General features: G+C 38.1%; 1 protein-coding gene across 1 annotated transcript; it reads right to left on the minus strand.

The window, feature by feature from the left end:
* Positions 1 to 6,356: 6,356 nt before the first annotated feature.
* Positions 6,357 to 7,232, minus strand: LOC132650093 (mortality factor 4-like protein 2). The gene has a single exon (XM_060375213.1). The coding sequence runs from the start codon at positions 7,230 to 7,232 to the stop codon at positions 6,357 to 6,359; it is 876 nt and encodes a 291-aa protein (XP_060231196.1).
* Between the last annotated feature and the right edge of the window lie 6,971 nt (positions 7,233 to 14,203).

Genomic DNA, 14,203 nt, shown 5'->3' on the forward strand with positions numbered 1-14,203 from the left:
CTCCAACCACAAAATTATATTTGTTGCTACTTCATAACTGTAATTTTACTAATACTATGAATTGCAGTGTAAGCATCTGTTTTCTGATGTTCTTAGGCAACTCTTGTGAAAGAATCATTTGACCCCGCCCCCAATGGACCTCAACCTATAGTTGAGAAACACTGCTGTTTCTTATCTTTTAAGCTCAGTAGCCAAGCTTAAAAGATAAGAGAAAGGTCTAGGGCAGAGTGTATGAAATTCAAAAGCATGGAGTAAACCGTTATTTTAAGTGTTTAGACCTGTAAGCTTAGACTTTATTCTGTGGGACGTAGAGAATCATCAAGAGATTTTAAAAAGAAAGTGCCTGACTCATATTTTCATGTAAGACCACACACTGATTGAAAGATAGAATTAGTGTACAAGAAAAAAATGCCAATTCTTTTAGAAATCTGTTGCTTTAAAGAATGTAACATGCATAGTGGGAAGGGATAGAGAAATGCATATATATTTCTGAGGAATATATGAGGAATATGAGGAATAATGAGAGAAGTATGACTTACTTAGCTCTATTGATTCCTTAAAGTAAACCTTGAATCAAATTGGTTTGGATGATGTTAGCACTGCATTATAATATCCTTGAGGATAATTGAAAATGAGAATCTTTTGTTTGTTTACGAAACAGGATCTCACAATGTAGCCTTGGCTGGCCTGGAAGTTACTATATAGACGAGGCTGGCTTTTAACTCAGAGATCCATCTACCTGTCAGCTTTCTGAATGGTGGGATTAAGGGTGTGTGCCACCATGCCAGGCCCTAGAAAATGGAATCTTAGTATGAGATTTTCAGGGAAATCAGGAGGTGCTGAAAGAAAAGAAAGCCTCACAGAAGGACCAGAGTAAGTTCTGGAATCAAGGGTCTTTAAGTGATCTCAGCCATGGAAATTCACAAAGTTTTATCAATTCTATAGTTGAGGCTCAGCTACATTTGCAGATTTTGGATCTTTGCTCTGTGACTGGCTTATCTTTCCTTCTCATTTGAAGCTCTGGGGAAGTATGATGCCTGCTGAGGAACTACACATTTTATTGTCTAGAGCTTTTCACATGTGTTACTATATGAGTTAGTAATCTTCACACAGGGTGCTAACATGTTGGATCAGTTACTTTTCTCAACACTGTGAGAAAAGGAGTTGCAGAAACAACAAGGGGGAGGATTGGTTTATTTCAGTTCATCCTTTTGAGGGTTACACAGTCCTCCATAGTGCGGAAGGCATGTTGGGGTTCTTGGAGGCAACAGGATTCTGAAGCTGCTTCCTTTGTTCTATGGATCAAGAAATAACTCCTCTGATCCACCCTCAACCACTCACTTATTGAAACTCAATGGATACCACCTCTTTAAGTTTCCAACATACTTCCCTGATAGATCTCACAGCAAGGGACCAATTTTAAACATGTGCTTGTGAAGGACAGTTCACAAGTAGAACACATTTGTTGGCTTAGATCGGAATGTGAGTAGTAATAAATTGCAGAGTATTGTGGCACCACAGAATCTGAGCCCTGCTTTCTTCATTAGGGACAATGTTAGGACCTTCCTCCTGGTAAGGGTTTGTAAGTTATCTGAAGCCTGGGAAGAGGGATTATTGTTAGCCCTGTTTGGGGACTTACCTGGAGGAGATAGTTGAACTGACAGTGTTTTACTGTATGGAGGGAGAGAGCTATGGCAGAGGCAGAACATTAATGCATCATTAACAGGCAATGGAGGCCCAAGAAGAAACTGTTTTGAGGTACCTGGTTGGAAAGGAGAGTATTGTCATGGGACCTGAACTATGGAATTTAGAAAGGGAGACAGCTGTGGCAGAGGCAGAACATTAATGCATCCTTAACAGGCAGATGGAGGCCCAAGAAGAAGCTGTTTCAATGTACCTGGGTATAAAGGAGAGTAGTGTCATGGGAACTAAGCTGTGGAAATTAGAAAGGAGGAAGAGGTACTGTATACAGTGGATAGTGTAGTGTGTAGTGGATAGACCTGGAAAATTGATCACTGGTTTTGGAATAAGACCATTGTAGCCTTAGGGATAAAAGTCTGTATTTCATGATGGAAATAAAACCCAACTGTCAGGAGTTAAAAGAAAAAGTGGAGGTTGCAAGTAGAGAGGGTGTGGCAGAAAGGGCATGCTTGAGGAACATAGAAAGGTTATCTGTAAAAGGTTAAGGGAAAAACATCTCTGCTTTTAATGACCAATATTTGGTTACATTTTGGCAGAGGGCCAGATTCTAATATCATCAGGGTAGATGGAAATTCCACGTAATCAAGACTTTTGAAAGTAATGTGACAGCAGTTGTATTAGTTCTGCATCCGTCTTCATTCAGTTTGTAAGTAAAACTGAAGTGATGTTTAAATTGGTAGAAGACTATAATTTTAGGTAAAGGTAAATTTGTTACTCAATACCAACCTTAATACAATACTGACAGGGACAATGTTTTATCACACGGAGGCACTGAACGTTGTGATAAAAGTGAGTAATTGTGAGGACGTTGTGTTCTCACAGGGTGAGGTAAAATTCAAGAAGAAATTGCTAAAGATACTTAGTTTGAGGGCTGATGAGGTAAAGACCAGTAGCAGTCTTTGCAGACCACAGGTAGTAGGTCCTGGAGAGGAGAAATAGACCATGGGAGGCAGGCTGGTGTGGACATGGATCACATTGGAATAGCAGAGTGGAGAGCTGACTTTGACTACATCTAATGGCCTCCCATTTTCTTTGAAAAATAAACTCACCAAGCTTAAAAAGCTTAACATGAATGAAGACGAAGTGGATGATCCTTTTAGAATAACTGAAACAGGTTGACTGAAGATTTCTGAACATAATGTAGGTAGCACTGAGAAAGATCAGGTGATGAACTTATGGCAGTGATCTTTTACCATATTGACTGATAGGGTAGTAGCAGGGAAACTGGACTGTGATACTGATGAAAGGCCATGGCCATGGCTTTTCTGGTAAGGGTGGTGGAAGGATAGGCTTATGAAGGAAATCAAGGGCATTTGAGGCCTTTTAAGAGATTCTCGTGTAAGCTTGTTCTGGAAGAAGAAGAAGAAAAAATTCCCAAGGAAAGATTCAGAGAATTAGATAAACTTTAAACGTGAAGACTTCATATAGCATGTTCTATAAGAAGACAACAGGAATTTCTGCTGCAATGCCACAAATGCATTGTGGAGAAAACCTTGTTTTCCATACAACTGTGCAGTAGAAATAACAGGACCCTGGGAGGGTGAGGCTGGGGTAATTACTTAGGAGTGTGGAACTTTGTAACCACACATCTGTCACAGTTCTAATGATCTGCAAGACTAGGTCAGTCCGCACTGGTGTTTGTGCTACCATTGCACATGTCTGACTCTGAAGCCTTTGAAAAGCCTCTTTAAAAACAAAACAAACCCTAAACCCCAAACAGGAAATACACGTTAGAATGGCTAAATTTTAACCATAACCTGAGTGTGTGCCAGGTGTTGGTGTGGCTATCTAACAACAAAACCTCAAATTATTGTTAGTGGGGATTCACAATGGTATAGCCACTTTGGAGATGGTTGGCTGTACTAACACAGCAAACTATATGTTTATCCTACTTCCCATTAGTAATATACCCAAATATTTACCTAGCTCATCTGAATACCTAAACTTTCTCTGCTGGTCAATGTTTGCACCAAATTTACTGATGATCTTTAAAGTGGTAGCAACCAAGATAACTTTCATTAATTAGTGACAGATGGAATCAAGAGACCCAAGAAGTTTGATGTAATGGGATATGATCAATGACTAATGAAGTGAGCCATCAGGTCATGCAGACATGTTGAATTTGAACTCCATATTCCTAAGTGAAGGCAACCTGTCTAAAATGACTAAGTAGAAAGGGTAAAAGAGTAGAGGCAGTGAAAACATGTGGTTGTCCAAGGAATGGGATCAAATAGACTAAGTATAGAGGATATTTTCAGACAGCAAAAATATCTTGTGTGCTGTAGTTGTGGATACATGGCATTGTGTCTTAGGCAAACCATAGAACTTTATAATACCAAGAACTGTAATGAACACAAATATAAAAAATCATTTAGGAGACAGGCAAAAACTCCAGGGTAGAATGCAGAATGTGATTTTTATTTTTAAGTAGCGTTTCAGTGCATTCTGGCTAAATGGCTTACTGCTGTGCTATATTCCTGGCTTGTTTTAATTTTTTGAGACAGGGTCTATATAAGTTGCCCATGTAGTCATTGATTTTGCGAGTTGCCTCCTTCAGTATACTAAGTAGCTGGGGGTCAACACTACCAGGCCCAGCTTGACAAAATAATCTAGGTATTTTCCACCTTTCTCATTTTCTTTGTCTTCTCCACTCACCTTTCTCCTTTGTACTTTTTGATGGGGCAGCAGCTCTCAAACTGTGTGTCACAACCCCTTTGGGGGTCAAATGAGTCTTTCACAGGAGTCACATATTAGATATCCTGTATATTTACATTATGATTCATACATGTAACAAAAATACTGTTACAAAACAGCAATGAAATAATTTTATGGGTGGGGTTAACCACAACATGAGGAACTCTATTAAAGGGTCTCAGAATTAGGAAGGTTGAGAACCACTGTGATAGGGACTCATGTAGCCCAGACTGTCCTTGAAGTCACTGTGTAGATGAAAGCAACTTTGAATTCCTAATTTTCTGCTTCTAACTCCCAAGTGCTGAGATTGTAGATGTAAATCTCTACCCAACTTGATGAAATAATCTTCGTTGCATAACATATTTGAAATATCCTCAGGGAAGGGGAGAAAGTATTGACCTCAGTAACTTTTGAATTAATGAAGTCTAAGTAAAGGCAAAGCAAACTGTATTTTGAACTCTAGTTGATAAAAGTCATATCCTATGGGATTGTGGGTAATTTTCTAATGGCAATTCTGATTCTGTTAGCTTCCCATACTGCTGCACATATGTGCTGGATGTGAATGGGTGAATCTGCACTCATACAGGAAAACTTCTTAACACCTCTAACCTGTGTCCCTTGTCTTGTTGCCCTGATGGCTTAACATAGTGGCATGCTGTGTACTTTAGGGAGATACTTCTGTTAAATTATCAGATTTTCTGTTTAAGGGCTTTCCATATTGCTAAGCTGTTAACATTTGTCAGAGTATTGAGAAAAGCTGTGTTATAGACCAAGTGACATCTTGATTATGCTAGCACCATTCCTATATTTAACTGTAAGTGAACTAAGTCATAATTAATTAATATATTCTGTTGTAGTACAGGCCTGGTTAGGATTTAGTATTTCTGAGGTGGAATATTTGCAGGTAGTTGCCAAAATCTAGACTGTGGGTATAGGAAGGAGTGCTTTAAGTGGGAGTAAAAAGCCCATGATTGGGGTGTCACCACAACATGAGGAACTGTATTAAAGGGTCATAGTTGTGTAAAGGTTGAACTGGCCTAGAGCATTGTATGTGTTAGGCCAATACTCTACCACTGAGCTACACCTCTGTCCCCTCTTTGATTTTTTAAATTTAATAATGAATAAACACATTTACTTTTTCACATTTACAGAACGTTTCTAAAATCTTTTCCAAGAGCATAATAAACAAAGGCTCTTAATTCTCTGGGAAACTAATTGTTTGAAATATGTCTTTAAAAGCTGGGGAGAACTTAGACTGGACTCTGGAGGTAAGCAATGAAGGCAAAGGGACAGAATCATTTTTTTTATGCTTTGAAATTTAGAACAATTTTATTTAAGATCTGAAATACGATTCCCAAACCATCATCTTTTCAGAAAACTGTGGCTACACAATAATGCATTGTCTCTATCATGTTAGAACGTGCATTAGACTCAAATACAGAAACCAGGAAACAAACCACTGTCTTTCAACAATTTGAGCAATGATAGCATGAATGCCTAAGGTACAGCAAATAATGGATTTGCAGAGGATGGGCTGTTCACGTCAAGCACCACAAGAAATAAGAGCACAAATGCATGGGTTTTCAGGCATACACATTTAAGTTGAACCTTTGGCACTAGGAACCAGGGCATCTCACCATGCAGCATTAACACGTGTTAGAAAACTGTGTAGTGTCAAAAGGGATAGAACCACCAGTATCCAAGCAATGTCGTCAACTAGGCAATAAAATGTTCTACTGAATTTGTTCTTTGTCTAATTACTGCATACACTGGTAGCAACTTTTACGTGAGGAAAGGTGTCAGGAGACACTCCATTTGTTTCTTCTTACAACACAACAGGAAATCAACCTAACATAGGCCCTATTTTACATTGACACTTTTAAAGATCATCAATTCTACACTGAAAGGACTAAACAAAAGTGTTTACAGAGAGCAGACTACGGCGAGTGGTCAGTAGACCTTCACAGGGCTTTGCAGTGATACTCAGCAGAAGCCACTTGGTAATCTCTGGCAGTAAACAGCGAAGCAGAATTCTTTGCCAGATGCTTAAGGAAATCATGCAAATAGCCCAGCAGTAATGACAGGCTTTTCTCATCGAGGGGCATATAGGCCAACATTGCCCCAATTCTCACAAATAATCTCAGTAGGTGTGGTGCCCCATAGATGTGTGACACTGGCGCATCAGGGTGAGCCAGCAGGATCTCAGCATACTGGGGCCTTTCAAACTCGTAGAGCAGCTGAGTGCCCAGCATCACATTGAAATACGTTTTTATCCCCCCCACAACTTCATCAACTGCATACTTCTTACTGTCAGCACTTCGCTGGGACTTGGTACACTTGGCATACTCCTCAAGAATGGCATCTACATTCTCTTTAGCAGGGAGTTGGAACAACTGCTTCTGCCTAGTAACCAAGTCCCAATCCTCCACCAGCCATGGCTTTAATTCTTCAGGAATCTTCACTTCCACTTCCACATCCACTCTGTTCTTCTTCAATGCCGCCTCACTCTCCACAGTGGCATCGGCTCGTGCCCTTTCCTTCCGTGGGGGCTGGGGCATTTGGCTGCTACTGCCACCATCTCCATTGCCAGGAGTCTTCTGCTGGTTCTTCCTTGTCTTCTGCACTGAACCAGAAGGGGAGTTCTCAGCAAGGTGACCTCCCCATCTTCCTGGAACAGCTGGTTCAACATTCTCTTCCTGGGAACCAGCTGACTCCTTTCCTGAGGCAGCTCCTCTCATCTGACATCTCTGCATGTTGCTTCGAATTGGTTTCTCAGAGCTGTCTTCTTCAGCAGGTTGTTGTCCACAAGTTTCAGAAACCTGCTTTCTGGAACTCATTCAACCCTGTTTCTAGTCCATCCTACACTCTTCTTTCTTTCCCTTCCAAGGATTCCTAGCAATTTCCAGGGCAGAGGCTTACAGATCTCCTAGGGTGGTCTGGAAGGATGAAGTGGGAATACAACACTGTATTCTGCAAGCAGGAATGCAAACAGGTTTGGCAACCAGGGTCAGATCTCCCGATCATTTACTGCACAGCAAAGATAGCTTTTCTGAGGATGACCTGAGAGGAGAATCCAGTTCTTTGCAGCAGCCAACATGTGATCACTGCCGCTCCTCCAACCTTAAACAGGGGGAAAAGGTCACGTGATTCAGCTAGCCAGAAGAACCAGGGAGCAAAATCCATATGGAATGCTGAGCTAGCTGTTCTGTTGCTGAGTTCTAAGGATAAAACCCGAAGAGGTGGGCTGAGGCTAGCAACAACATTTTGGATGCCGCATTAGGACATCAGATCTCACTCTATAATCCTGTGGGCTATTTTCTTTTTCCTTGAGGCCAGAGTTTCTCTTTGAATGTACTGGACACCTGGCTTTCCTGAAGTTCGCTTTGTAGACCAGGGTGGCCTCCAATTCACAGAGATCTGCCTGCCTCTGTCTTTGTAAATTTCTGACCAGTGTACATTACCTACCATTTGTGATCTCAACTTGTTATTAAGAGTTTAAAATTTCAAAGGCAGACCATGACCTTAATCCCAGCATTTGGGAGACAAAGACAGGTAGAACTCCATTCTTGAAGCCAGCATTGTCTACAGAGGGAGTTTGAGGACAGCCAGGGGGCTGTGGAGAGTTTGAGAGAGAGAGAGAGAGAGACTTAGAAAGAAAGGGCAAGCTGAGGCAGTTGAACACGTAAATCCAAGCACTTTGAGGAGACAGGCAACTCTTGAGCCTGGGATACACAAGGAATGGCATCTGAAAAGAAACCTAGAGTGCTGAGTAAGTGCTGAATCTTACAAATGAATTATGCAAAGACAGAAACAGAAGACCTACTACTATAATATTGTTCTTTATGTTGTAGCAATTAAAATGCCCGGCACAAAAATGATGATATTGTATTTGGGTAATTATTGAATCAAGCATCATACCCTATTCATGAGCTAGCAAAAGCATTAAACATGGATAATGAAATTCTCCTGCTTTCAGATTTTCCTGGGACTCCTGGCCTAACATGGGTTAGGTCAAGGAGAGACTCCCTAAGATTGTATGCATTAGCCAGTGAGGACAACTTGAGTCATCTACATCACTAGGAGATTCAACACCCAAAAGAGGTTAAGAATCTAACTTACTTTAGCAGATACAGCAAAAATTTAAGCCTGCAGATGATTTATTTTCCAAACAGGAAAAAGAAAAGAAAGGCAAACGGACACCAAAAATTATTTCCTCAAAGCTAAAACTGTAATCATTATTTAAAATAATGGCCCCGTGGAAAGGGCAATGAAAAACAAGATCACTACTACTCAATTTCCATCTCCTCACCAGTGTAGCACTGGCAAAGAGCAACAACCTGCTGCCCCCTCAGACTGCATTCAGCCCCAGCCTCTCAAAGGTATCTATCTCCAGAGCAGGGTGCGGGTTTCCCTCAAAATTAAACATTCACAGGCGACAGGATCCTAATGGAAATGAAGAGTACTGCCTTGCTCGACCTCCTTAATCTCTCTTGTAGGTTTCATATGGCGACCGAAAACAAGACACCTGTGCGGAGAAGCTAAGGGCCCATGGGGAAAACCATGGTTGAGAGCAGCCAGGACCCTTTCTGGAGCTGCATCCTGTTTGGGTGATTCCCAGCCCCACCTGCAAGGGAAGAAACAGGACTGACAGGCTCTTTCCTCCAAGCATCAACAGCTTTTACCACTGCTTTGGTTTCACAATTGTGAGGTAACAATAGTACTATTGTGGTGTCACAATTCAATTATAATGTAATAATTCTCTTGTGATGTCACAATCGAAACAGAGCGATGTCTCAATATAATTGTGATGTCCTACTAGTGACACTGTGATGTCACAAAAGTGCCATTGTGATGTCATAATAAAACTGTGATGTCACAATCCTAAAATTGTGATAACACAATACGATTGTAGTGTCCTACTAGTACTGTTGTGTTGTCATAATTCCCTTCCGATGACACAATAGTTGCATTGTGATGTCACTATGTCTTTGTGATATCAAAATAGTACCATTGTGATGTCATAATGCCATCATAACTAAAGAATAGTATCATTGTGATGTCATAGTACAATTGTGCTATCACAATTCTACTATTTGATGTCAGATTTCAAGTGTAATGTCATAATTCTCTATGGAAACACTGTGATGTCACAATGAAATTGTGATGTCCTACTAGTAATATTGTTATGTCACAATACCATTGTGATGCCTTGTTACTTCACTTTTGAAGTCATAATAAAATTGTGATTTCATAATTATACCATTATGACATCATAATACGAGTGTGATAGGAGGCATTGTGATGTCACAATATATTTGTGATATTCTAATAGTACCACTGTGATGTGATAATGCCATTGTGACCAGAGAATAGTACGATTGTAATATCATAGTACAATTGTGACATCACAATAGTACCATTGTGATTCAATTGTAATGTTAAACTTATCTAGTGTTGAAACAATCAAACTTTTCTGATGTCACAAAACGATTGTAATGCCCTACTAGTATACTTGTGATCTCACAATTCAATTGTAACTTAATAATTCCCTTCTGATGGCCCAAAAGAAACATTGTGATCTCACAATATATTTGTGATATCCTTCTACTACCATTGTGTTGTCAGAAATCCCTTGTGATGTCAGAGTAGCATTGTGAACTCACAATGTCTTTGCGATATCATAGTACGGTTATGATGTCACAATAGTATTGTGACATCACAATTGAATTATAATATCATAATTCTGTAGTGATTTCACAAACAAATCATTTTGCTGTCACAATAAGATTGTGATGGCCTACCAGTACAATTGAGATGTCATAATTCAGTTGTAACATCATGATTCCCTAGTGATGGCCCAATAGAATCATTGTGATGTCATAATAAGATTGTGCTGTCCTACTAATAACATTGTGATGTTACAGTACAATTGTGATGCCTTGGTAGTACCATTGGGATGTCACAATAAAACTGTGATATGGTACTAATGTCAAAATTCCCTTGCAATATCACAGTACTAGCATTGTGATGTCAAAATATCTTTGTGATATATTAGTACCTTACTTATATCCTAATGCCATTGTAAGGTCATTGTACAATTGTGATGTCGCAATAGTACCATCGAGATGTCAGAATTCAATAGTAATGTCTTAATTCTCTAGTGATGTCACAAACGAACCATTGAGATGTCGCGATAAGATGGTGATACCTTTCTAGTACAGTTAAGGGTTAGGGTGGCAGCATTATGATGTCCCAATATCCTTGTGCTTTCATAATAGTACCTTTGTGATGTCATAATTGTACCATTGTGATATCACAATTCAATTGTTATGTCATAACTCTCTAGTGATGTCAAATCGAACCCTTCTGATGTCACAATGTGAATGTGATATCCTACTACTAACATTGTGATGTCACAATACCTCTGTGATTTCGGGTAGTAATATTGTGAGGTCATAATAAAACTGTGATGTTAAAATTGCACCTTTGTGATGTCACAATATGATTGTGATGTTCTCCTATTACCATTGTGATTTCATGAATATTTTGCGATGTCAAAATAATAGTAATGCGATGTCAAAATTGCTTTGTGATATCCTAATAGAACCATTGTGAAGTCACAATTTAATTTTAATGCCATGATTCTGTAGTGATGGCCCAATAGACACACTGCAATGTGATATTATGATTGTGATGTGCCACTAGTAACATTGTGATGTCACAACACCATCGTGATGTCTTGGTAGAATTGTAATATCATAATATTTTGATATCACAATTGTACCATTCTGATTTCAAAATACGATTGTGATGTCCTACTAGTTTATAGTTGTGATGTCAAATTGTCTCTGTGATATCATAATAGTACCATTGTGATGTCAGAATGCCATTTTGACTAGAGAAATGTACAATTGTGAGGTCATATTACAATTGTGATTTTACAATCGTACCATAGTGATTTCAAATAAGATTGTGATGTCCTACTAGTACCACTGTGATATCATAATTCCCTTGGGATGTCACAATAGTAGCATTGTGATGTCGAAATATCTTTGTGATATATTAGTACCTTACTGATATCATAATGCTATTGTTACATCACAGTACAATTGTGATGTCACAATAGTAACATTTGTTGTCACAATTCAATTATAATGCCATAATTCACTAGTGATGTCACAGTTGAACCATTATGATGTCAAAATACGATTGTGATATCCTATTAATACCACTGTTATTTCGCAATACGATTGTGATGTCATAGTAGTACCATTGTGAGGTCATATTCTAATTGTGATGTCATAATCGTAACAACAGGAGAATAATACCATTATGATGTCATAATACAATTGTGATGTCACAATGCTACCATTGTATTGTCAGAATACAATTGTGATGTCCTACTAGTACTGTTGTGATATCTAATACTACCATTGTGATGTCATAATGCCATTGTGATAAGAGAATAGTACCTTTGTGATATCATATTTCAACTGTCATTTTATAATACTACCATTGTGATGTCCCAATACAATTGTGATGTACTACAAGTACCATTGTGATGGTATAATACACTTGCTATATCACAATAGTAGCATTGTGATGTCACAATGTCTTTGTGATATCCTTATAGTACCATTTGATGTCATAATTCAATTATGACTACAGAATATTGCCATTGTGATGTCACAATAGTACCATTGTGATGCCTCAAGTCAATGGAAATGTCATAATATACTAGTAATGTCACAATCACATATTGTGATGTCCTACTAGTATGATTGTGATGTCATAATATACTTCATAATGTCTTTGTGGTATCCTACTAGTACCATTGTGATGTCATAATGCCATTGTGACTAGAGAATAGTATCATTGTGATGTCATAGTATAATTGGGATGTTCAAGAGTACCATTGTGATGTCACAAGTCAGTTGTTATAATTCTCTAGTAATGTCAAAATCACTAAATTGTGATGTCACAATAAGATCATGATGTTCTCCTAGTACCATTGTTATGTAATAATAGCACTGCAATTTCACAATAGTAGCTTTCTGAAATCAAATTGTCTTTATGATGTCCTAATATTACCATTGAGGTGTCATAATACCATTGTGACAAGACAATAGGACCATTGTGATGTCATAGTATAATTGTGTTGTCACAATAGTACCATACTGATGTCTAAATTCAATAGTAATGTCATAATTCTCTAGTGATATTATTGTCGATCCATTTAGATGTCACAATTAGATTGTAATGTTCCACTAGTACCATTTTTATGTCTTGATACTCTAGCGATGGCACAATAGTAGCATTGTGAATGCTACTAACAGTATCATTGTGATGTCATAATGCCATTCTGACTAGAGAATAGTTCCTTAGAGAAATCATAGTACAATTTTGATGTCACAATAGTACCATTGTGATGGGACAATTCAATTGTAATGTAATAATTATCTAGTGAAGTCACAAACTAACCATTGTGGTGTCACAATGTGAATGTGATCTCCTGTTAGAACCATTATCATGTCATAATACACATGCGATGGCACAATAGTAACATTGTGATGTTACAATGTCTTTGATATCGTACTAGTACCTTTGAGATGTCATAATGCCATTGTGACTAGAAAATAGTACCATTGTGATGTCATAGTACAATTGTGATGTGACAATTAAATTGTAATGACATAATTCTCTGGTGAAGTCACAATTAAAACATTGTGATGTAACAATATGACTCTGATCTCCTGCTATTACCATTGTCATGTCATAATGCACTTGCGATGCCACAATAGTAACATTATGATGTCACATTGCCGTAGAGAATAGTACCATTATGATGTTAAACTACAATTACGATGTCAGAAGAGTACCATTGTGATGTCACAGTTCAATTGAAATGTCATAATTCTCTAGTGATGTCACAATATGATTGTGATGTCCTGCTAGTACCATTGTGATGTCATAATATCCTTGTGTAGTCACAATGTATTTGTGATGTCCTAATAGTACCATTGTGATGGCATAATGCCATTTGACTAGAGAATAGTACCATTGTGAGGTCATAGCTCAATTGTGATGTCACAATAGTACCATTGTGATGTCACAATATTACCATTGTTATGTCTCAAGTCAAGTAATTTCACAATTACAACTGTGATGTAATACTAGTATCAATGTCACAATAATAGCTTTGTATTGTCTTTCTGATGTCCTAATTGTATCATTGTGAAGTCATAATGCCATTTAGAGCATAGTACCATTGTGATTTCGTAGTAAAATTATTATGTCACAGTTGTAGCATAGTGATGTCACAATTCAATAGTGATGTTATAATTCTCTAGTGATGTCACAATTGATCCATGTTGATGTCAAAATTAGATTGTGATGTCCTACTAGTTCCATTGTTATGTCATAGTACAATTATGATATCATAATAGTAGCATTTTGATGTCACAATGTGTTTGTGATAATACCATTGAAATGTCATAGTACAATTTTGATGTCATAATTGTAGCATTCTGATGTCATAAGTCAATTGCAATGTCATAATTCTCTCGTGATGTCAAAATCATACCGTTGTGACATCCCAATAGGATTATGATGTCCTATTAGTACCATTTTCATGTCATCATACACTTGCAATGCCACAATAGTAAAATTGTTATGTCACAATGTCTTTGTGATATCTTACTAGTACCATTGAAATGGCATAATGCCATTATGACTAGAGAATAGTACCAATATGATGTCATAGTACAATTGTGATGTCACAATTCAATTGAAATATCATAATTCTCTA

This window comes from Meriones unguiculatus, chromosome X (genome assembly GCF_030254825.1).
Source record: "Meriones unguiculatus strain TT.TT164.6M chromosome X, Bangor_MerUng_6.1, whole genome shotgun sequence".
Lineage (NCBI taxonomy): Eukaryota > Metazoa > Chordata > Mammalia > Rodentia > Muridae > Meriones > Meriones unguiculatus.

Bases quoted from the DNA above. Each gene is read 5' to 3' on its own strand.
- LOC132650093 (XM_060375213.1), bottom strand. From the start codon at position 7,232: ATGAGTTCCAGAAAGCAGGTTTCTGAAACTTGTGGACAACAACCTGCT.